The sequence below is a fragment of the Tiliqua scincoides genome, chromosome 3, assembly GCF_035046505.1.
Source record: "Tiliqua scincoides isolate rTilSci1 chromosome 3, rTilSci1.hap2, whole genome shotgun sequence".
Taxonomy (NCBI): Eukaryota; Metazoa; Chordata; class Lepidosauria; order Squamata; family Scincidae; genus Tiliqua; species Tiliqua scincoides.
In genome coordinates, this window is record NC_089823.1 from 28,119,889 (window position 1) to 28,141,172 (window position 21,284).

At 43.0% G+C, this 21,284-nt stretch overlaps 1 protein-coding gene and 1 long non-coding RNA gene across 7 annotated transcripts in view; one reads left to right on the forward strand and one right to left on the reverse strand.

Moving 5' to 3' along the window:
• The window catches only part of LOC136645993 (uncharacterized), a 54,898-nt gene that overhangs the window by 13,916 nt on the left and 19,698 nt on the right, over positions 1-21,284 (forward strand). For 3 of the 5 annotated variants that reach the window (XR_010794183.1, XR_010794182.1, XR_010794186.1), the window contains exon 2: positions 11,390-11,489. The exons of 1 other annotated variant lie outside the window; for it this stretch is intronic. This is a non-coding gene — a long non-coding RNA (uncharacterized lncRNA). Of the gene's footprint in view, positions 1-1,276; positions 1,545-11,389; positions 11,490-21,284 lie in introns of those variants that run through there. One more of the 5 variants, XR_010794184.1, reaches the window with a different exon arrangement.
• Positions 3,494-12,007, reverse strand: LOC136645992 (uncharacterized). 2 transcript variants are annotated; one of them, XM_066622503.1, is made up of 3 exons: positions 11,877-12,007; positions 9,431-10,236; positions 3,494-3,636 (listed from the first exon to the last, which is right to left on the reverse strand). In XM_066622503.1, exons 2-3 carry the CDS (start codon positions 10,082-10,084, stop codon positions 3,532-3,534), a joined length of 759 nt encoding a protein of 252 aa, XP_066478600.1. In that variant the 5' UTR covers positions 10,085-10,236; positions 11,877-12,007; the 3' UTR covers positions 3,494-3,531. The 2 variants fall into 2 exon arrangements, with proteins under 2 accessions (XP_066478600.1, XP_066478599.1); XM_066622502.1 differs by lacking the exon at positions 3,494-3,636 and adding an exon at positions 6,354-6,866.

Consider the following 21,284-nt stretch of genomic DNA (forward strand, 5'->3'; position numbering starts at 1 on the left):
CCGCACCTTCCTGATATTTATGGGGGCAAGAACAGACACCAAATGTGGGTTGCTGTGGTGGAGTTTCTGCATGTTGTGCTGCTGGTTTGTTCTGTGACTTGGGCTGCTTATTGTGACTGTGCCTCTCTGTATCCCTGACTTCTGGACCATTTGACTGACTACTCTTCTGCCTGCTCCTTTTACCTGCTTTTTTTTTGGCTCTGTTTGGGATCGCCTGCTTCTTGTGCTGTCTCCTTATGCTCCCGTGCCATTCTGCTATAGGGAAAGCAAGGGCTATCCTCCCCTGCTGCCCTGACAGTTGTTGGCATCCTTCAGTTTCAGAAGACTATGGTGTCACGCTCTGAATGGTGGTTCTGGAACAGAGTGTCCTCTCCAGTGCGCGAAGCCTGGGTAAAGTAGGTATGGAGGATAGGCTGTTACCCATGCAGCAAATCCCCCCCTCTCCACGTCGCTGAAATGGTCCAATGGAAAGGCAGAGGCCAATACGGTTGGTTCCAGCGGCGTCGCAGGAGTTGCCAGAACGTGACTGTGTTCAGCCATGAACTGCCTCAGGGACTCCGGCTCCGGATTTTGCCTCGAGGTTGACTCCTGAAGCCTTTTCCATAACTGGATGTAGCCACAAGGCAGTGGAGGTTTGGGATCAGAGTTTTCCTTCTCTCAGATGAGCTGCCTTCCCAGGCTGACGAGTCCCATCTACCCGGTGGCTGTTTAGTCACCTCTTACGGCAAGTACAGCCAGACTGAGGGCCTATTCTTATCCCCAGCCCCCAGGGGAATACCCTGGGAATAGCCCTGGGAATACCAGGGGAATAGCCCTGACAGTATGTCTTGACAATTTTAGCTCCTCATCAGTGTGCTGAGATGAAAGTTTGAAAACTGAAAATCTAAATATGTCAACAACTGTTCAGTAGGGATGATGCAAGTGACTCAATAATTACACCACAATGTCTTGCCCCATTTTGGATTTTATTTGGGTTTTTTTATCATAAAATTTCTAAAATAATTTCTTAGGAGTCTGAGTAAATGTTTGATCCATGCCATGGATTATGAAATATTTTGTGCAACATTGAATATGTGATTTTTTCAATGATTCAAAGTACTTTCAGCAGATGATTTCATGTGCTGTTTCATTCAGAAACTATCAGGACCTGTTTAGTGACTCACTATTTCCCTTTTAAATCCAGTAAACTCTTGACTTGGTATTTATCAAAGTGCCCAGTTTTATAAAAACAACTGATCTAACAGTGTGTTTGTTTTGATAAATGGTGTTACATTGACTGTATTAATGTCTGGCAAAGTGCCCGTTGTCAGGGACTGCAGAACAGAAGGAAAACTGGCTCTGGCCTCTGCCGTCAGCCAGGCGACTAAGTCATCCAAGTGGTTGCTCCCTGCAACATCTTGAAAAATTGCTTGGCATGGAGAAAACCAGCCTCGCTAGAGCCAGGGAAAGATGACCTGCTGCAGGTGGCTTGCTTTCCCAATTTCTGCCCGAAAGAACTCTGTTATGTTCCAACTGCCAGTTTCCTGGGCCCTGGAGAAGCAAATGTAAGTGAACCTATGGCCTCTGCCCCAGAACTAAGGACTGCTGTGAGTGAGTGAGAGATATTAATTAATATAAGCCACTTTGGGAATTATGTAATCAAAGAGTATGTTTGTATAACCCTTCTAAAAAAAAAAGAGATTATTGCAGAATCTGCACAGTAAAGATTAAAACAGTATCTGTAATGCTAATATTGTGATTTTTATCTGTATGGTACTTCGTAAAGTGTTTCTCTTTGTATTTGAGACATAAAGCAGAAGGCCTCCAAGCAAGTACTTAACCAAGCTACCACAAGAATCTAGCTCAAAGTTCTGTATCTACTGGTCTGTATCAACCTGCATACCCAGGCACACTACTGTACCAAAAGTCAGTGTGCCATGAGAAATAAATTTAGTACATAAGAATGCACTTTTGAATCCTAAGTACCAAGCCCGAAGGTGCAGTTTGCTGCATTTTTGCCTATGATCCTGTCTCCTTTACATTTTGGAGCTATATAATAAGCAGTAACATGCAGAAGTGTACATTGGTAGTAGTGGTAATTCTGACTCTTTGAATAATTTAGGAAGGCATGCATTGACCTGCCTTTTCTCCTTGGTCACTTCATGTACATGCTATGCATTAAACATGAACATACTCTTCCTCATCTCCTGTCTGCACCCTGCTTCATATGTACTGTTACTCAAGTTCCTTTGCTTACCAGCTTACACATTTGTTCAGTGCTTTTTTTGTATGTGTAACATAAAACCACTTTTTTGTGTTTTAAAACCTGCCCAGTAAAGGGAAGAGGTGGATTCCTAATTGACAGAAGGACCAGCCAGCACTGTGCACAGCCCCTTCAGTTGAAAACAGGAAGTAAACATTTCTTACAAGTTACATTGGGGGGGGGGGAACATGGTAGGTGTGTTTATCAAGTGGTACCAGAGGCATATCTAATGGTCCCAGGACAGTGGCATCACAATGTCACGTCATCATGATGTTGTGATGTCACTTCCAGGTTCACCTAGAGAAGAAGGAGGCACTGGTGGCAGTCACTTTGCAATCTGGTTGCTGCCCCTGTTCCTTCTCCTGCAGGGACTCCCCCTTGACGGGGCACTTCCAAGTGGGAGCTTCCACACTAAAAGGAAGAGGGGCAGTGGCCAGATTGTGAAGTGGCTGCTGTGAACCCAGAAGTCACAGAGGAGAAGGCACTGGTAAAGGGAAAAAAAATGTGCCCCTTTAGCATAGTGCCTGGGGCACATGCCTTTTCAGGCTCCGCCCTTGTTACTCCTCTGAGAAGTACAACAGCGGTTCTCAAACTCTATAGCAGAATTTGAGCCACAGTAAGTTCTTGCGTGGGTGAGGGGAGACAGCGATGCAATCCCCAGGATTGCATTGCTAAGGGGGCTTCAGGGACTAGGATGTACTCATCAGTCCCTGCAGCAGCCTCCCGGGGGTGCAGGGAACCTGCGCGAGCGTCCGCAGGGCTCCCCAGCCTTCTAGAAGTGAAAGCTCAGCGATCACACTCCACCTCCGCAAAACTGGAAGTGGAACGTGATCGCTGCATTTTTACTTTTAGGAGGCTGGGGAGCTTTGCGGATGCTCACGCAGGGCTCCCCCCACCCCCGGGAGGCTACTGCAGGGACTGGTGAATACATGCCAGTCCCTGTGCCCCCTTAGCAACATGATCCTGGGGGCAGAGTCCAGGGCCCTCAGGCTGGGGTGTCATGACACCCCAGTTTGAGAAGCCCTGCACTACAGGCTCAGCACTAAAACTATGTATGTCTGTATGGACCTTTACACACTCTGAAAGTAAGCTGTCTTTTAATGAGCCTGCCTCCAGTTTTTATTCAGATGAAAAGTGGTTCTCGGCTAATGAACTTTTGGGAACACTATATTGGGCCACATGTGCTGGCTTGCTAATTAAAGGGAGCAAGAAGAGTGTTAGTGCAATAGAATTTGATGAATGAGCATTTATTTGTTCCCCATATCATGGGACATCCTGTTTTCAATGTGCTAATTTATGCTTGGTATGTCAGTAATAAACATCAAGGTAGACACTTGACATGTTCCTTTGAACAAGACTGTTTCATCTTCTGAAAAAGCATTGCACAATTTTAACTGTAAAAATAACAGAGAGAAAAAAACCTCATTTTTGTATATGATGAAAAAACTTCAGTACCCTAGCAGTGTTACTTATGGCATTACAGATACAAAAAAAAAATATTAAAGTTTTATTATTGCAAATACTCATTTTCATATAATACCATTAATTGTATTAGACAATTATAGGGAAGACAGGAGTTGGCGGGATCAGTACTTCCAGGGCCCAATCCTCTGACATAGATTCACTTGGACTTGCACTTGGATTTAGCTGGCATGGGTCCAAGCTGGTGTGGATCTACCAATTGCTGCAGCTGAGGCTTCCTCCAGGACAAATGTCCCCTTACCTTGCAGAGACTTCCAGGCTGCAAAACTCTCCCTTGGGATGCAGCACAAGCCATGCAGGCAGGAGGTCTGGTCTAGAGCCTCCATTAGCCCAAAGATAACATCAGAAGGTCGCCAGTTCGAGGACACCGGCAGCTCCCTGAACGGCTGAGAATGGCGAGACCTTGAAGCAGCTGACAAGCCCAGCTGAGTGATTCCACCTGCTCTTAGTGTGAGCAAGAAGCATCTTGGTGCCCTCCACGTGAGAGATGGAGCTGCTTGTCAGCCTGCGTGGGAGAACTGGAGGCCAGAAGTGAGACCAAACCAGGAAGATCCATTCTGAAATGTTGGTTCTTGAAAGAGAGAAGCTTTATGATTGTAAAATCTTTTTGAGGTATTTAGAAATGCCTGCCTATGTAAACCGCCTTGAATAAAGTCAGAGGAGTAAACCGATGACCAGAAAAGCGGTATATAAATACTGAGTTATTATTATTATCAGCACAGGGGAAATTAGGTAGGATTGGGCTCTTATTGTGTGGCCGCAAGTTGTTGGCAGCCTTCAGTCTCGAAAGACTATGGTATCGCGCTCTGAATGGTGGTTCTGGAACAGTGTCTAGTGTGGCTGAAATGGCCAATTCGGGAGTGACAATTCGGGATTGGCTTCAACTACAGAACATTATTTAGCATCAGACCTGCATTAGGTTAAGTATTTGAATGCAAAAATCCTTTTCTGTTGAATAACTAATAAACTTAACTGCTTTACATATTGGAAGCATTCTAAGAAATTATTCAACTACTTCATTTATGTGCTTAAGCTTTTTCTAATTTCAAGGTGTAAAAGGAAGAAAGCAGTTGAATAGTTTAAGGCCTATTTCTCCGAAGGATAGAGTTTTTACTTATTAACTCCACCTTGAGGCTACAAATTGTGCAACATAATTTATTTCCATGATCCTTACCTCCTGTCATTTTTTACTATCTAATAATCAAACCAGGTTGAAAAGCAACTCAATTTATTTTCAATGTAGTTAATGTGGATTTCTCATTCTCAGTGCTTTTGTATGCTGTATCATTGGCCTTTTGGGGCTGTTCAGTCAGCAGTCTTTTTTTCCAACTCTTGAGAAGAGAAAATAAACCTAGTTACAGTATTTGCAAACGGTAACCGCAGTTGAACTTCTCATCAGAAAGCGTTAATTGCCAAGTCCATTTGAACTCTAAAATACATTCTAAGTGTTCTTATATTTTTTATACTTTTTAAACTTCAAATTTGTATATTTTATGCTATGTTTTAAATTATATTTTAATATTTTGTAAGCCTCTTTGGGTGCTCATTTGGGAGAAAACCAGGATATAAATTGAATAAAGTATTATAGTATTTCCTAGATTAAATGCACAATCACTGATTTACAGTCCAATCCTGTTTAAACCCCCACCACCAATGTAGCCATACCACTGGAGCATGCACTGAATTCTGCAGGGAGACAGTCCTGGTAGCCTCTTTTGGGTAAGCCCAGAGTAAGCCTCTGCTGCCTGAATGGGTCTGCTGTACCCTAACCTGTGCAAGTCCAACTGAACCCAGGAAGGTGATGCAGGGCCAGAATAGGGAATAGAATATTGGTGGCTTTGATACCACGCATTTCCTAGCCTCAACACAGTGACTGAAGAGTTAGTAACACAGGATCCACTTTCAAAAATTCTGCATGAGCTACATTGCAGGCAAATCTCCTTATTTGAATGTTAGCAGAGATTTTGGTTGAACTCTCCTATTATGCACCATTTCCCATATACAATCTGAGATAGTGACACTTAAGAGGTGAATCTCATCAGAGCCTTCCTTGTGGTTCACACTAGGAGACTTAATCAAAGAGCCCTTTGTTCAGGATAAAATTGCTACAGTACATATGTTTGGGGACATGGGGAGGGGTTCCTGAAAGTAAGAATTTATATGAAAGGGCAGATGTGAAAGTCATGGTTATGACTTTCACATCTGCCAAAGGCTGAGTTGTGGCCTTTGGCTTGAAAGTCAGTTATACATAAGCAAGACCTATTGATCTGAAATGCAAACACACTTTTTAGCCCTTTAGCCATTAAATATGAACTTTGCTTCACTAAAATTGTAAGATGATAATAGTGGATGTAACACATCAAGATGATGTTGGAGCACACAGAGCTGTGGATCAGAGCCAAGCTGGCTGTCATCCATATTTTGCACTCTATTCTGTAATGCGCTGATATAGTCAGTGATTTATTAAGTCATTCTACAAGCTTGTCTATAAAAATTGCATTTTTTTTTAAACTACGAGTTGGATGAAAACATTCCTGACCTTTTGCTTTATCCACAGCAACGGCCTTCAATATATTAAATTCAATAAATATAACTCTTGTTTATTGTTTAGATGAACTCCTATGAATGTGTTGCCATTAAAACAAAATCTGGTTGGCAAGTGGCCATTGTAATAGAGTTTTATTGGGTGTTTAACAGGGTATATAATAATAATAATAATTAATAACTAGGTATTTATATACCGCCTTTCTGGTCATCGGATTACTCCTCTGACTTTATTCAAGGCGGTTTACATAGGCAGGCATTTCTAAATCCTTCAAGGGGATTTTTACAATCATAAAGCTTCTCTCTTTCAAGAACCAACAACATTTCAGAATGGATCTTCCTGGTTTGGTCTCACTTCTGGCCTCCAGTTCTCCCACGCAGGCTGACAAGCAGCTCCATCTCTCACATGGAGGGCAGCCAAGACACTTCTTGCTCACACCAAGAGCAGGTGGAATCACTCAGCTTGGCTTGTCAGTTGCTTCAAGGTCTTGCCATTCTCAGCGTTCAGGGAGCTGCCGGTGTCTTCGAACTGGCGACCTTCTGTTGTTATCTTCGGGCTAACGGAGGCTCTACCCTCTAGGCCAGACCTCCTGCTCATCTTGTATATGACAAGATGACAGTTGGCCTTACATTTAAGAAAATGCCTATATCTTAAATTTTCTATGAATACAAATAAATCTATGAATACGTATTCTATTAATACAGAAAATAATGTGTGACTATCTGCTGGGATATTTAAGGGCACAATCCTATCTTGCGCTGGAACAGGCAAGCCAAGAAGCTTGCGCTGTATCCAGCACAGGATAGGTGCCCAAAGCAGCTCAGCCAGACGTAAGAGGAAACTTTTCCCCTTACCTCTGGTTAAGCCACCCTTGCACTTATGGGTCTCTTTGGACTTGCACCACCTCTTGAGGTGGCACAAGATCGAGGAGAGTGGAGTGGCTTGAAGCCGCTCCGAACTCCCCAGGAACAGGGGTTGAGATCCAGCATAATTGCTGGGTCCCAGCACCCGCTCCCGACTCCCCTGCCCCTGGTGCCGCACACCCTCCCCCCACCCTGGAACACCTCCATCCTGCCTCCTCCCCGCCCAACCCAGAGTCTTGCATCAGCTGAGCTCGGCCAACACAAGACTCAGAGTCTTCATCAGCGCAGAGGCTTATTCCAGCCTCCACAGGGTGGTGCACCTCCCGGCCTAGCCAACTCATGAAGAGGTGCAAGAGACTTGCACCAGCCCAAGTGCAGCTCAGGACTGCGCTGTAAATAAATAGTGCTTTGCCTAGTGTTAAGGAAAATTTTCAGAAGAATGTGGTGGATTTATAGCAGTAGTTCCCAAACATTTTTGACTGGCAGCTCCCTTAACCTACTGGGCCATTGACCACAGATTCCCATTATGGCTACAATCCTATACAGTGGTGCCTCGCAAGACGAATGCCTCGCACACCGAAAAACTCGCAAGATGAAAGCGTTTTTGTGATTTTTTCTGGTGACTCGCAAGACGAATTTTCAATGGCCGTGCTTCGCAAGACGAATTTTTCTATGGCCGTACTTCGCAAGACAAATTTTTAAAATTAAAAAGTTGAAGTTTTGTGCTTGAAATTTTTGAAATCCTCTGTACAGTATGTATGCCTTTAAAGAGCACTTAATAAACACTTTGTAAACCAAATTTGACTTTGTTCTGACTTTTTTTGCCCATAGGAACGCATTAATTAAATTTCAATGCATTCCTATGGGAAACTGCGCTTCACAAGACGAAATTTTCGCAATACGAAACGACTTGCGGAACGAATTAATTTCGTCTTGCGAGGCACCACTGTACATTGTATAGTGCAACAGGTTCTTTGTGAGGTTTCCATGGCTCCCTTGGCTCGTTTCTATGGCGCCCCGGGGAGCCACGGCTCACAGTTTGGGAAACACTGATACACAGTGTTTTGTATATTATGGTAACCTGGGGTATAGTATGGCATGCTGTCCATACATACAAACTGTATGGAAATACAGAAACTGAAGCCATAATTAAATGGAAAACATCGCAGGAAAATGGTACAGTTTAAGCTCACCCTCTTGCTCTCCTTCTCTGCAGCAATTATAGCAATTCCATATACAGTCAGTTCTCTATATCTGCAAATTTGCTACCTGCGAATTCACTTATCTGCGAGGGGCAGAATTGCCACCTACCTCTCATTATCTGCAACTCTGTTCTTGTTATCCGCTAATAATGTGCTGGTGCCACATCAAATGGGCTTTGGTATTGGCCCATGGGGAATTGTTGGACACATTTGTGTCCGGTTCCAGACTTGCCCCACCTTGGGCACCATCTTGGGGTGCCCTTCACAACCCTGCCAATGATGAGAGGCCAATGATGAGAGGTCCCTGGAAGGGTACCTGAGGGCTGCTCTGGGGCTGGGGCAAGCCCAGGGAAGGAGCCTAGAGACAGGTGGAGGAAAAAGACAGGTGAAGCAATCTCCTCCCCACTACTGAACTCTGAAGCCTCATTGTTGGACCAGCAACCTTCAATGAGTTGAGGGATAGCCCGTTTGGATAAATCCACAACCTTCAACACACTGATGAATATCTAGTATGAAGGAGGAAGCCTCAGATGTTGGAGATCTAGATGAGCCCTCACTATAACCCAACACCATAGACTTCAACTTAAGGTTCATAAAGTTCACATAGTATATGATGAAAAGAGTCCCCTGGAACCTAACTTCATTTTTCTCATAGGCTCAATGATTCAGTATCTGCTAATTCAGTATCCACTAGGTTTTCCAGAAACCTAACTGGATAACAAGGACTATATGTTAAAACCTGCCATTAGGCCAGACACCACTGTAGATACTGCAGTCACAACATATGAATGTCTCTTAAATTGAGTCAGACCTTTTAGCTCCATTTAGCTCACTGACAGGGTTTTTCAGATGAGGGTCCTTCCCCCACCCATCTCATGGACACTAGTTAAAAAGTTCAGCAGACTGCATGGAGATCTTGGTTTTCACTTAAGTAGCTGCAATATGTTGAAATGTTATCTCAACACACCTTCCCTATTGTTTTGTTCCATGTCTATGGCAACTTACAAATATGACACATATACACGATACCCAAAATGAAATCCCATTTAATTATTTTTTTTCTATTTATGATAGGAAATCATCTATCTTATCTTACCCGCAAGTGCATGTTGCCATCTTTCAGCTTCTTCTCATTCAGATCATTGCCACTAAGGATAGGGGAGATGTAGCCATATCTGTCTTGTTTTGTTTGAGCAATGTACATTTTGTGTAGATTCTCCAAAACTGTCCCACTCATTGGAAGCTCTGTGAAAGTGTCTTTTTCATTGTCCTCTTCTTGATCTTCTGATGAAGACACTTCTATGTTTGTCATCCCACCAGTCTCAAATTTAGTTGGGTAAGACGAAAAAATTAAATCTGAATAAGTGATAGTGTTTGTTTTATGGTTTAAGAGAACAGATTCTTGAGTTCTGTATTGCTTCTTATCTGAGATTTGTCTACAAAGAACTTGGGAAGGAAGCAGAGTTGAATTGCCTATTGCAAAATAATTGGAGGAATACAATAATTCTTCATCCAGCTGGTTTTCTTCTAGCTGCTCATCAGCAGAATTCCTACCAGTAACCTTGGTAAATTCCAGGGATGTCTCACTGTGAGACATTAATGAAGAACCAAAACTACTTCCATGAAAATGGTAAAAGATTTCCTCTTTTGTTTCATAGTTTGTCTTCTCTGAAGTCTCAGATGAATCCTCAGTTTTAACATGTGTAGAATAAGGTAATATCTCCCCCTTATAAAAAACCTGAGCTTCCATTCCAGCAAATTTTAGCCATCAGATAAGGCTACACTCTATTTCATTTCTAAGTGTCTTGCAAAGCGTAATTCCTTCTCTTGAGAATTCTTCCATTATTTCTTGGGATTTATATATCTGGGGAAGAATGAACAATTTGCAGGATTTCGTTGTTCCTGAAATTCAAATTGCTGTGTTAGAAAAGTTACCATGCTTAAACCAGTGAAATGGTAAAATGGTAAAATCTTAAGATTTAAAATGTCAAATTTGCAGCTGGATCGTGCCATCTGTTTTGCCAGAAACACAACATTCTTAAGATAAACAAGGCAGCATGTATACTGCAAATTTGAATCAGTTTCTTGAGGATCTCTTGACTACTTTTTCAAAAAACACATTTCTAGCCCATATACCAATGATGATATCATTGAAAGTGTATGGGCAGTGCCTCATTAAGTCTTAGACTGGGTCCTGGTGGGGTTACAAGGTGGCAGGTGGTGGCAATGGCATTAATGGCTGTGATGCTCTTTGCAGCACTGATCCAACTAGCAGTGCCATTTTAATTCCTCCACAGTGCCTTGCCCCTTATGTAATACTGCTCCAGAGCATCTCTATGTCAAAGGCAAGAGTGTTATGGGGGATTAAAATGGTGCCTCCAGTCATGTTAACAGAGACTGCTTGAATCAATGCAAAGGAGCCCAGTGCATGTACAGATTCAGCAGGGATGGGCCCTCCCTGGGGCCCTGGCATTTAGAATGTCATGTATAGAAGCTATCATTTTAGAGGAGGAAAATGGACATTATGTTGCAAGCACAATTGTTCTGCACAATTTTTACTGCAGAAGACACTAGTGTGGATATGTGTCTTTTAATTTTTTTTAAAATAAATAAACATGAGCAACATATGTCTGGGAATTCTGCCTAGGAAAGAAAATAAGAGAATGGATATTATTTCACAATCTGGATGACAGCAAGGCATCCAAAGTTAGATTTTCTCAGCAGTGTACTTTGGACTGACTTATCAAACTGAGAATGCCTCCTGAGCAATTCAAGCAGCTTTAAAGGTAAAAACACACACCAAAGTTAACACAGGCAATGAACAAAAAATGTGAAAAGAAATAGTTACAGCCTGCCTTCATGTTAATAAAGTAATATAACGTAAAAAAAAATTAAATGTGTTGGGGATATCCTGATATCCTTGCACTTGTCAACTTTCTGTTATAGCCTATGAAGCTCTGAAACATCTAAAGTCAACAGCACATTTAGTCATAAATAATTAAAGAGAAATTCTGGCAAAGCACTGATTCTAAAGTTCTTCATTTCTTTTTAAAAGAAAAGCCAAATATTTGCTGTTAGAAGTATCATTTCAAGTACAGCCACCCTCAAACACTTTCCTTTAGAAGAGAGGAGTATAAATTCTTTTCACGAATATGGTAAGTAGAAATGTTTAAAATAAATTACAGAAAATGATATTGTTATTTTTGACAACAGACTCAATGTATATTGATTATTTGGCACATTTAAGTTGCACTGGACTTATTTTTAATTACTGCATGCATTAAGGATTATTTTAATTTGTTAAATTTGTTTAATCTCTGTTCTTGAAGTGAAAAGTTAAAATGGACAGACTATATTTCACATTATTTTTGAGCAAATATGTTTTACCTTCAAGTAGCTTTCCATTCATTATTTTATACAGGTAGTATCTTTCATGGCCTCTGATTACTTAAACAATCTTTAAAAAAACCAACTAATGAAATAAACGTGAGCAGAGACATATATATTAATAGAACAAATATATTTATTATAGAAAGTTTTACCTGTTCTGTAACCCCAAATGCCATTTTTCCATGAATGCAGTAAGTAAGAACTCAACAGCTGAAAGATCTTCCAAGTGCTGGGGCAGAACAGAAAGAGCCCTGAACAGATCTTTAACAAAAGGCATTTCAACTTGCTTGCTACACAGGAACTCTGTCAACAGAAGTATGTGTGAGAATCCCTCGGGCTAGAACAGCCTTCTGCAAGCACTGGCCAAATAATTCTGAGCAGGCAGAAAAAGGGGAAGAGCAAAAGATGGAACAAATATGTTTGAAAGAAACATAAAGGACTTCTAAAAATACAGTTGTGACCTGATTCTTCACACTGTGTCAGGACCTTACAATGCACTTTGCCAGCATTTTCACCTGGAATCTGCCTCAGATTTAATGCAGGTTTTGGATGGATGGCCTAAAACATGCCTTTTCAGAGTGCTCTTTTGTACCTAGTGATATAAAGGGGGAAAATAGTAAAAAAAAAAAACTCTCATCATGCCAATAGACAGATAAAAATGGAACCTGTGTAGCAGAAGCTCTTTGTTCTGACATTAGGGTGTCACTGAATGAGGGGATGAAAAATCTTGCTTTCAGATTTGACTGAGGAGATAATTCTGTTTACTGAAATTACATTGTCCTTGAAATTTAGCAAGGTGCAGTCTATCATTAATTGAAAATGAATTCAATATGCTGCAAAATCTGCTTGTCATCATGAGAACCTTCTAATGGGGAATAGCTGTTCTCCTCTGACAGCTGTTCTAAAACATACAGAATGAAAAATTTCATGCAACATGAGATTCTAGCTTATATTTAATCCATTTAATATGTTTGATGTTGAACCAAGTACTATTTAAGAAAGTTAGGCCCCAATCCTACGGGCATATTGTGCTGTCAGAACTCATGTTTCAGTGGTGCAACATGCTTTACCCTGGTTGCAAAAGGCTACCTGTCATTCTGTGCAATTGAACTGCTGCCACATGTCAGCAGCTTCCTGAACAGCCTTGGCTTTTTGAAAACACTCTGGGGTGTGTAAGGCTCTCTGCATTAGAAAGCTAGCATTCCACATGAAGGCTCAAGCCAGATTTCAAGGAGGAGACATAGAGTCCACTCCTATGACTATCTACTCAGAAATAAGTCTTATTTTAGTAATTGGGGCTTACTACCAGGTAAGTGTGGATAGGATTGCAGCCATAGACTGGAGTCCATAGTGCTTGCTGCCTGATTGATCTATTAGGCATGGACTCCTTTTTGCTGATAGGAAGAAGACAGAGGTCTTTTATGTTGCTGTGATGTATGTAAGATAGCAATCTGAGTAGATTGCAAGCAATAGGAATATTCTGGTAGGGAAAGAGTTCTGTTCCATAGAAGGTTGGGAGTTGGATGCATGTTGAGGAATGCTCATGTAACCTTCCTTACTGATTTTATTATTTAGAGTCATTCATAAGAACAGCCCCACTGGATAATAATAATTATAATAATAAACTTTATTTGTATCCCGCCCTTCTCCCTAAAAGGGACCCTATGGATCAGGCCATAGGCCCAACTAGTCCAGCTTTCTGTATCTCACAGCGGCCCACCAAATGCCCCAGGGAGCACACCAGACCTCATTCTGGTGCCCTCCCTTGCACCTGGCATTCTGACATAGCCCATTTCTAAAATCAGGAGGTTGCACAAGCACATCATGGCTTGTAAGCCGTAATGGATTTTTCCTCCAGAAACTTGTCCAATCCCCTTTTAAAGGCGTCCAGGCCAGACGCCATCACCACATCCTGTGGCAAGGAGTTCCACAGACCAACCACACACTGAGTAAAGAAATATTTTCTTTTGTCTGTTCTAACTCTCCCAATTTTAGTGGATGTCCCCTGGTTCTGGTGTTATGTGAGAGTGTAAAGAGCATCTCTCTATCCACTCTGTCCATCCCCTGCATAATTTTGTATGTCTCAATCATGTCCCCCCTCAGGCGCCACTTTTCTAGGCTGAAGAGGCCCCAAACACCATAGCCTTTCCTCATAAGGAAGGTGCCCCAGCCCAGTAATTATCTTAGTCACTCTCTTTTGCACCTTTTCCATTTCCGCTATGTCTTTTTTGAGATGCAGCAACCAGAACTGGACTCAATACTCCAGGTGTGGCCTTACCATTAATTTGTACTATGACATTATAATATTAGCCGTTTTGTTCTCAATACCTTTTCTAATGATCCCAAGCACAGAATTGGCCTTCTTTTCTGCCGCCACACATTGGGTCGACACTTTCATCGACCTGTCCACCACCACCCCAAGATCTTTCTCCTGATCTGTCACAGATAGCTCAGAACCCATCAGCCTATATGTAAAGTTTTGATTTTTTGCCCCAATGTGCATGACCTTACAATTACTGACATTGAAGCGCATCTGCCATTTTGCTGCCCATTCTACCAGTCTGGAGAGATCCTTCTGGAGCTCCTCACAATCACTTCTGGTCTTCACCACTCGGAAAAGTTTGGTGTCGTCTGCAAACTTCGCCACCTCACTGCTCAACCCTGTCTCCAGGTCATTCAATTTAGTCTTAAAATTAATTATTACAAATGCTATTTCAATAATCATGCTATTGTCAAATGAAGTTTTTATTGCCACTCTGTATTTATTGAATACTCTGTATTCACGAATTGTTGCGTCTTTTTAAAAAAAATGTTTTCCTGTGATGAAAATCTTCTCCCACATGATCAGGAGTTGGCAGATTTCTCCAAATGCTTTTCACCTCCAATGAGGTTTCATGCTGGACCTCATAGTTGGAAAACAAGACATTTTACCTAAAATTGGTCATAAGGCCTGTCCTTTTTGTTTTGCCACATACATGATGATATCACCTCTTTATGGAAGCTAGAAACCTTCAAGTGCTGGCCTCGTGCCTGGAGAGAGAGAGAGAGAGAGAGAGAGAGAGATTTTCCTGCAGATGGTCTAGCCCACTTTTTTGATAGTGGATTGATAGTGGCATTGAGAGTGGATGGAAGGTAGTACTGCAAGGCTATGAGCAATAGAGAGTCATTGTATACAGCCATTGGGCCAGCTATTTGCTTCCTATGTACGTATATTCTTTAAATCCTCTTGCCAATATAAATATGGGGCTCTTAAGGTCTTTTATTCTAGCTGCCTTTGTAGTTTTCCTTCCATCTCTCATATCCTTTGTGCACAGATCTGTACAGAGTCTCATTGTACATTCATTGTAGCTTGCTTTAAGCAGTGTGATGTGTACTTGTGAACTATAGAAGCATTTTGAGTTGATCAGAAAACTGTTTTGGATTGCACTCTTATTTCATTTTTATCCTATTCTTCCTCCAAAAAGTTCAGGACAGTGTTCTGGGCTCCTCCCTCTCCTTTTATCCTCACAAGTGTGTGAGATTTGTGATGCTAAGAGATAGTGACTGGCCCAAGGTCACGCAATAAGTTTCATGACTCAGTGGATATTTGAACCCAGGTCTTACTAGTCCTGGACTCACACTCTAAACACTGGATCTTGCCACACTAACACAATGGGACTTTTGCGTAAACAAACATAGGCTTGCACTGTTAGTAGGTGAAAAACTGCTCAACACCAAACATGATCTGGTTTATGCTGAATGTGATGATCAAATGTTCTGTCAATTAACATGACTGAAGAGCAATAGAGGAAAGAGAAATACCTATTGCAAAACCTCAGCCTAGCTCTTTCAATACTTTCATTTCTCTTGGCAACATGTTTAGTAACACTATCCAAGTGTGTTTTAACATACTGCTAAGAAAGATCTCCTTCATCCTTTTTGATGCATATACCCAATGCTGAATTCACAGAAAGGATATTCCATACATCAGAGACTTACATCTGACAATCATTAATCCCGTGTTGACAGTGAAGTGGGGCAAAATTAATAAACGTGTTCCTTTGAGATTTGAGACTGAGTAATCTCAGGTACTGACCCAACCTGACGAGTGGCAAGAATCCTGTTGCACGTTTGTCAGTCAAAACAGATTTCTGTAATAGGTATTTTGATCTGTGTATGTATGAAATGGGGTAATCATAAGTGCCGTGCCCAGATGTGGGAGCAACCAAAATCTGAACAGATGCAGAAGACAAAAATGGCTGATGGATTTCTGAATTTGAACTGCCTGGTTGAATGTATTCCTTTTTTCTTTTGAGCCCATCTAGAAAATCATTGGTTAAGAGATGGTGTAATGCTATGCAAAGGAGGTCGACCTATGAACCTAGATTCTTTCGTCAGCCATGAATTCATGTGCTAGCCTTAAGCAAACTGCTTTCTCCCAATTTAATTCCCCCTCCCATTTATGGTATGGGAATAAAAATAATTCCAAACTCTCTTACAGGGTTATTGTAAGAATGGCATGATAATGCAAGTGAAGTACAGCTCTGAGTATTCAGAAGCATCTGATAATGGTGATAATTAGATGCCTGAAGCAAATGGAAGTTTTTAGTTTTTACCCAACCACAACCAGATTTCACCACTTTTCAGGATTCTCCCATGACATACCTACATGAGTGCCCATGTATAAATGCAGACCTGTGTATATAGCTTCTTTAATTGGCAAAATGCTTTGCACCTCTTTGTATTCACAGCAATCCTTTTGGGTAGGATGTTAAAGAAATTTACATCCCTATGCGTACAGATGGAGCCTGTTTATTTGCAGATTTTATATCTGCAGATCTGGCTCAATATGTGTCCGGGGGACCTGCATTGAGCCAGATGTGGGTCAACCTAAACCCTCTGAAGACCCCTGGGGGCTTCTCCGACCTCAGAATGCCTCAAAAAGCATAAAAATGTCACGTCCGGTTTCCTAAGGAAAACCGGAAGTAGCATTTTTTTTTAAACCCGTAAGGTCCATTGTGAAGCTCGCAGAGGCTACAGGTGGATGTGGCTGGGGGTTCAAGAACAGATCCCTTGTGGATACTGAGGCTCCATTTGTACTTCCTTATCACCATGGCAGAGATGGGACCAAAACTCAGTTCTCTCAGATTCAGGTCCTAAACCTAACTAGGCCTAGCACAGGTGCTGAGCTCTAGCAATGGTGCTGGGTGTTGCAAATGTGCCATAAGGCATGTCTGGGGCACCCGGCGAGGAAGGACCACCAGTGCTGGGCCAGCACCAGGCAGTGCTGAGTCTCAGTGCCATGTTGACAGCTGGCCAGTGCTCCTGCAGCACAGGCCAGGGGTGAGTATTTTCTGGGAGGCCAGGAGTGGGCAGAATGGGGAGGGAGGAGGAACTGGCCCAGGAGGAGGGTTGGGACTGGCAGAGTTCTGCTTCGCCATATCCTATCCTCTGTGTCAGGCTGCAAAGTCCGTCATGGATGCTCTCAAGTCTGCACTGGCAAAATAGCTGGCGCAGACTTTAAAACTCCCATTGAGGGACCTGGGGCTTTCCTCAATGGGGCTTTTTAATGGAATGGTTGTGAAAATCTGGGAGCTTCATTTTCAGTATATAATATTCCCAAAAGCAAACAATACCCATTTGAATAGCAGAACTATAAGATGTATAAGATCTTTTTCAACCCTACCGAAAATGAGAAATCTGGAAGGCCTAATAAAAGAAAATACCTAAAATGAAACTTCACATAATTTCAATTCAAGAACTTTTGCATTATAAACCACATCATTTCATAAAGCAAATACTCAAGAGCAGGCACCTTCCCATTTAAATGAATTAGCTTGACGTACCCAGAAGAACACATTTGTCATAATACTGTGCGCAAAACTCTAAAATCCTTATTCAGACGAAATCACAAGATTTAATCTTTGTACCATTTACTGTATGTGTCTGGTTGAATAACCTGAATAATCTGTAACTCTGAGCATTTATTTCCAGTGACCTACTTTGTGGTTAGTATTGTCTTCCTAAATAGGTTAAAGTTAATAACTTGAAAAAGGATATTAATTTAAAATAAACCTTGGAGGTGAGTTCCAAATGTATACATTTTTTATCAGAACACTGGTGTAGTTCTAATATGGTTTCAATAGTACAATACTCTGTCCACAAGCTATAGGCAGCATAGAGGTTGGCCAAGTCAGGTGCTGACCATGAGTCCCTAAAGGCCCACCTGACCCCTAAAGTCCCCCCTATAATTGCTTTCATGTAAGGCAGCAGCAAAGTGAAATGATTGACTGAGCAATGTGGTTCATCACTGTATTCTCCTGCCCTTTGCATCTGTGCATGGACTACCAATAGAGACCTCTGCGATGAAAACCCCATTTGCAGATGCAAAGAGCAAGGGGTGGAAGCACTCTGGACAAACTTAGGAGGAACTGTCTCTCTGTTGGGAATTCTGAGAGTTCTCAACCACCCTATCTTTCACCATTCTCAGGCAATGAAAAGAGGGGCAGAGTGGATATAATGCTTCTTCAGCGGTGCTGAGGGTATAGCACACCCACCCTGCTCCCAGTCCTGTGGGGGTGTGGCATGCATGTGCATGTTTATATACACGTACCATGGAGACTAAAGTGCAAAGTGAGGCATCCAGCACAGGACTGTCCCCCAGGACCTGTACTAAGGGTGTCTACCCTGTTCCAAGCAATAAAGGAAGAGTCTTGCAGCAAGGGTAAATAGTGGGGAGAATGATCTGTTTAATGCTTAAAAGAATTCAAACAGGAAATATTAGTTCTAGTGTTGGATAACGAAGAACACAAAGCAACATACTTTTCTTTTTTTAGGAGGGAGTTCACAAAATGGAGGCTGCCTTCTATGGAGCCTGACCATTTGTTCATCTAGCTCAGTAGTGTATATGCTGACTTGAAGTGGAGCTTTAAATCATGGTTCTGAGCCTTGATGTCAGACACGGAACTTAGAATCTTCTCCATGGAAAGTGGTCCCTCAGCTCTTGAGTTACACTACAGCTTCTCCCCTGCTACTGACAACTAAACAGCAGTGAGGGACCTGGGGAGGTGGAAGTATCCTGGGGAGAGGGGGTGGCATGCTGGAGAGGGGGGTTGGCATGTCATGGGCCCTGCTGCAGCTCACAATGAGGGCAGGTCCACTACTGCTAAATAGTCTTGCTTAGTGTATCAGGGTGATTTTTCTTTTTGAAAATAAGCTAAAAGAGCACTGTCCATGGAAGCGAAGATGTCTGTCACCCTTCCCAAATCCAAGGAGTATTATTACAACTTGCTCCGAGGAGAATGTCCATACTGGATGCATTTTGAACTACAGCTCTTCTTCCTCAGAGACATTATCGGGTTATTAGACAAGGCTAGGTGGATCAAAGGGTTGACTCACTATGAGGCAGCTTCTTCTGAACAAAAACTGGCCTATGGTAGGTGGCTATCACATCTAGATCATTGCTTTAGGCTGCAATCCTAACCACACTTTCCTGAGAGTAAGCCCCACTGAACTAAATAGGACATACATCTGAGTAGACCTGGTTAGACTTGTGCCCTTAGCCTCTGTATGCTTGTCTCATCTCTAATGGAGCTGCTGCACCTACTAAGAAGAGATCTTATGGCTAACATTGTAATACCTATATCAACTGAAAGGTTCCAGATTTGCTTTATCACTGGTATTGAGAATATGAAGCAAAACAAAAACAAACAAACAAACAAACAAAACCCAATCCTCATTTAATTCTGGTTGAATAGAGGCTAATGATTGCATCTCTGTGGGAGAGGGGTGGGGAATGATTTGGTGCACTGCAATCAGGACTGGATTGGACAAGGGAATTGGTTTGGGAGTGGGTTGCTGGACCTTGCAGACTAGGGCTTTTCCTCACTCCCCCCCTCCAAATCTCTGGCTTTTAACTGTGCGTATGGACTTTTCTAGTGTCAAATTTTTAATCTGAGCAGGTGCATTGTTATAGTGGGTTTTAGGACAACATCACTCTGTTGGCACGGACAGATCACTTCCTGGTAAGGTTTAGACTTGTTGCGGCCTCCTGTCTCCGCAAAGGCGGAGGACCTTATTGTATGGTTTGCCCCCATAGACTATCCGAATGGTTTCCTGAGGGCTCTAGGGGATTTTCCTGCTGCTAAGGCCAGTGACTCATCTGATGCTCTGGTTGATCTCTGGAACACAGAGATGGCCAGGGCTGTGGATGAGATTGCTCCTGAGCGGTGCCTCCCAGCCAGCAGAGTCAAAGTGGCTCCTTGGTTTACTGAGGAGCTACAAATGATGAAGCGGCAGAGTAGGCATCTTGAGTGATGGTGGAGGAAGACGTGTGACAGATCCGACTGGACACAGGCTAGGGCCCACTACAGGGCCTGCTCTGTGGCGATAGTGGCAGCGAAACATTCCTTCTTCTCTGCCACTATCGCGTCCGCACATAGCCGGCCAGCGGAACTGTTCCATGTGGTGCGGAGTCTCCTCCATCAGACCCCATCAGTGGATCAGGAGGACCACACGGAGGTCCACTGTAACACCTTTGCCAGGCACTCTGTGGATAAAATCGCTCGGATTCGCCATGACTTGGACTTCATGTTGACAATGTCTAGTGATGTCCCTGTTGCACCTGTCAATCCTGTTTTGTGGGATTCTTTTCAGCTTGTAGATCCTGAGGATGTAGACAGGATCCTTTGGAGTGTGAGGCCATCCACCTGCCTGCTGGATCCGTGCCCAGCATGGCTGGTTAGATCTGCCCGGGTGGGACTGGCCAAGTGGACAGAAAGGATAGTAAATTCATCTTTGAGGGAGGGGGTGATGCCTCTGGCATTAAAGCAAGCAGTGGTTCACCCCCTCCTGAAAAAGCCCTCTCTGGACCCCTCTATGTTGGATAATTATCAGCCAGTCTCAAACCTCCCATTTCTGGGCAAAGTGATCGAGCAGGTGGTGGCGTCTCAGCTCCAGAGGATCCTGGATGAAGCGGATTAGCTGGATCCCTTTCAATCTGGCTTCAGGCCTGGCTTCGGGATGGAGATGGCCTTGGTCGCCTTGGTGGATGACCTACGCCGAGGGCTGGATGGAGGGAGTGCATCCTTGCTAGTCCTTTTGGACCTCTCAGCGGCTTTCAACACCATTGACCATTCATTGACTGCACACTGACCTTCTGGGATGGTTGGTGAAGTGGGGAGCGGGGGCACTTGCAGTGGTTCCGGTACTTCTTGGCCGACAGGTCCCAGATGGTGGTATTGGGGGACTCCTGTTCAGCACCCTGGTTCTTGAGGTATGAGGTGCCACAGGGTTCTATATTGTCCCCCATATTGTTTAACATCTACATGAAACCGCTGGGAGTGGTCATCCAGGGATTTGGAGTTGGGTGCTATCAGCTGAGAGATGACACTCAGCTCTATCTCTCCTTTCCACCTGACTCCAGGGTGGCTGTCTCTGTCCTGGAGTGTTGCCTGGAGGCAGTTGGGATCTGGATGAGGGTGAACAAGCTGAGATTAAATCCAGACAAGACAGAGGTCCTCCTGGTGCAGAAATCCACGATGCGGGTGCTGGACTATCGCCCTGCTCTGAATGGCGTTGCA

Excerpts from the sequence above, each read along its gene's own strand:
- LOC136645992 (XM_066622502.1), bottom strand. The coding sequence starts at position 10,084 with ATGGAAGCTCAGGTTTTTTATAAGGGGGAGATATTACCTTATTCTACA. Across the intron at positions 6,867-9,430 it reads ATGGCAACATGCACTTGCGG|ATGAGCAGGAGGTCTGGCCT; the intron begins GTAAGATAAGAT and ends GTCATATACAAG.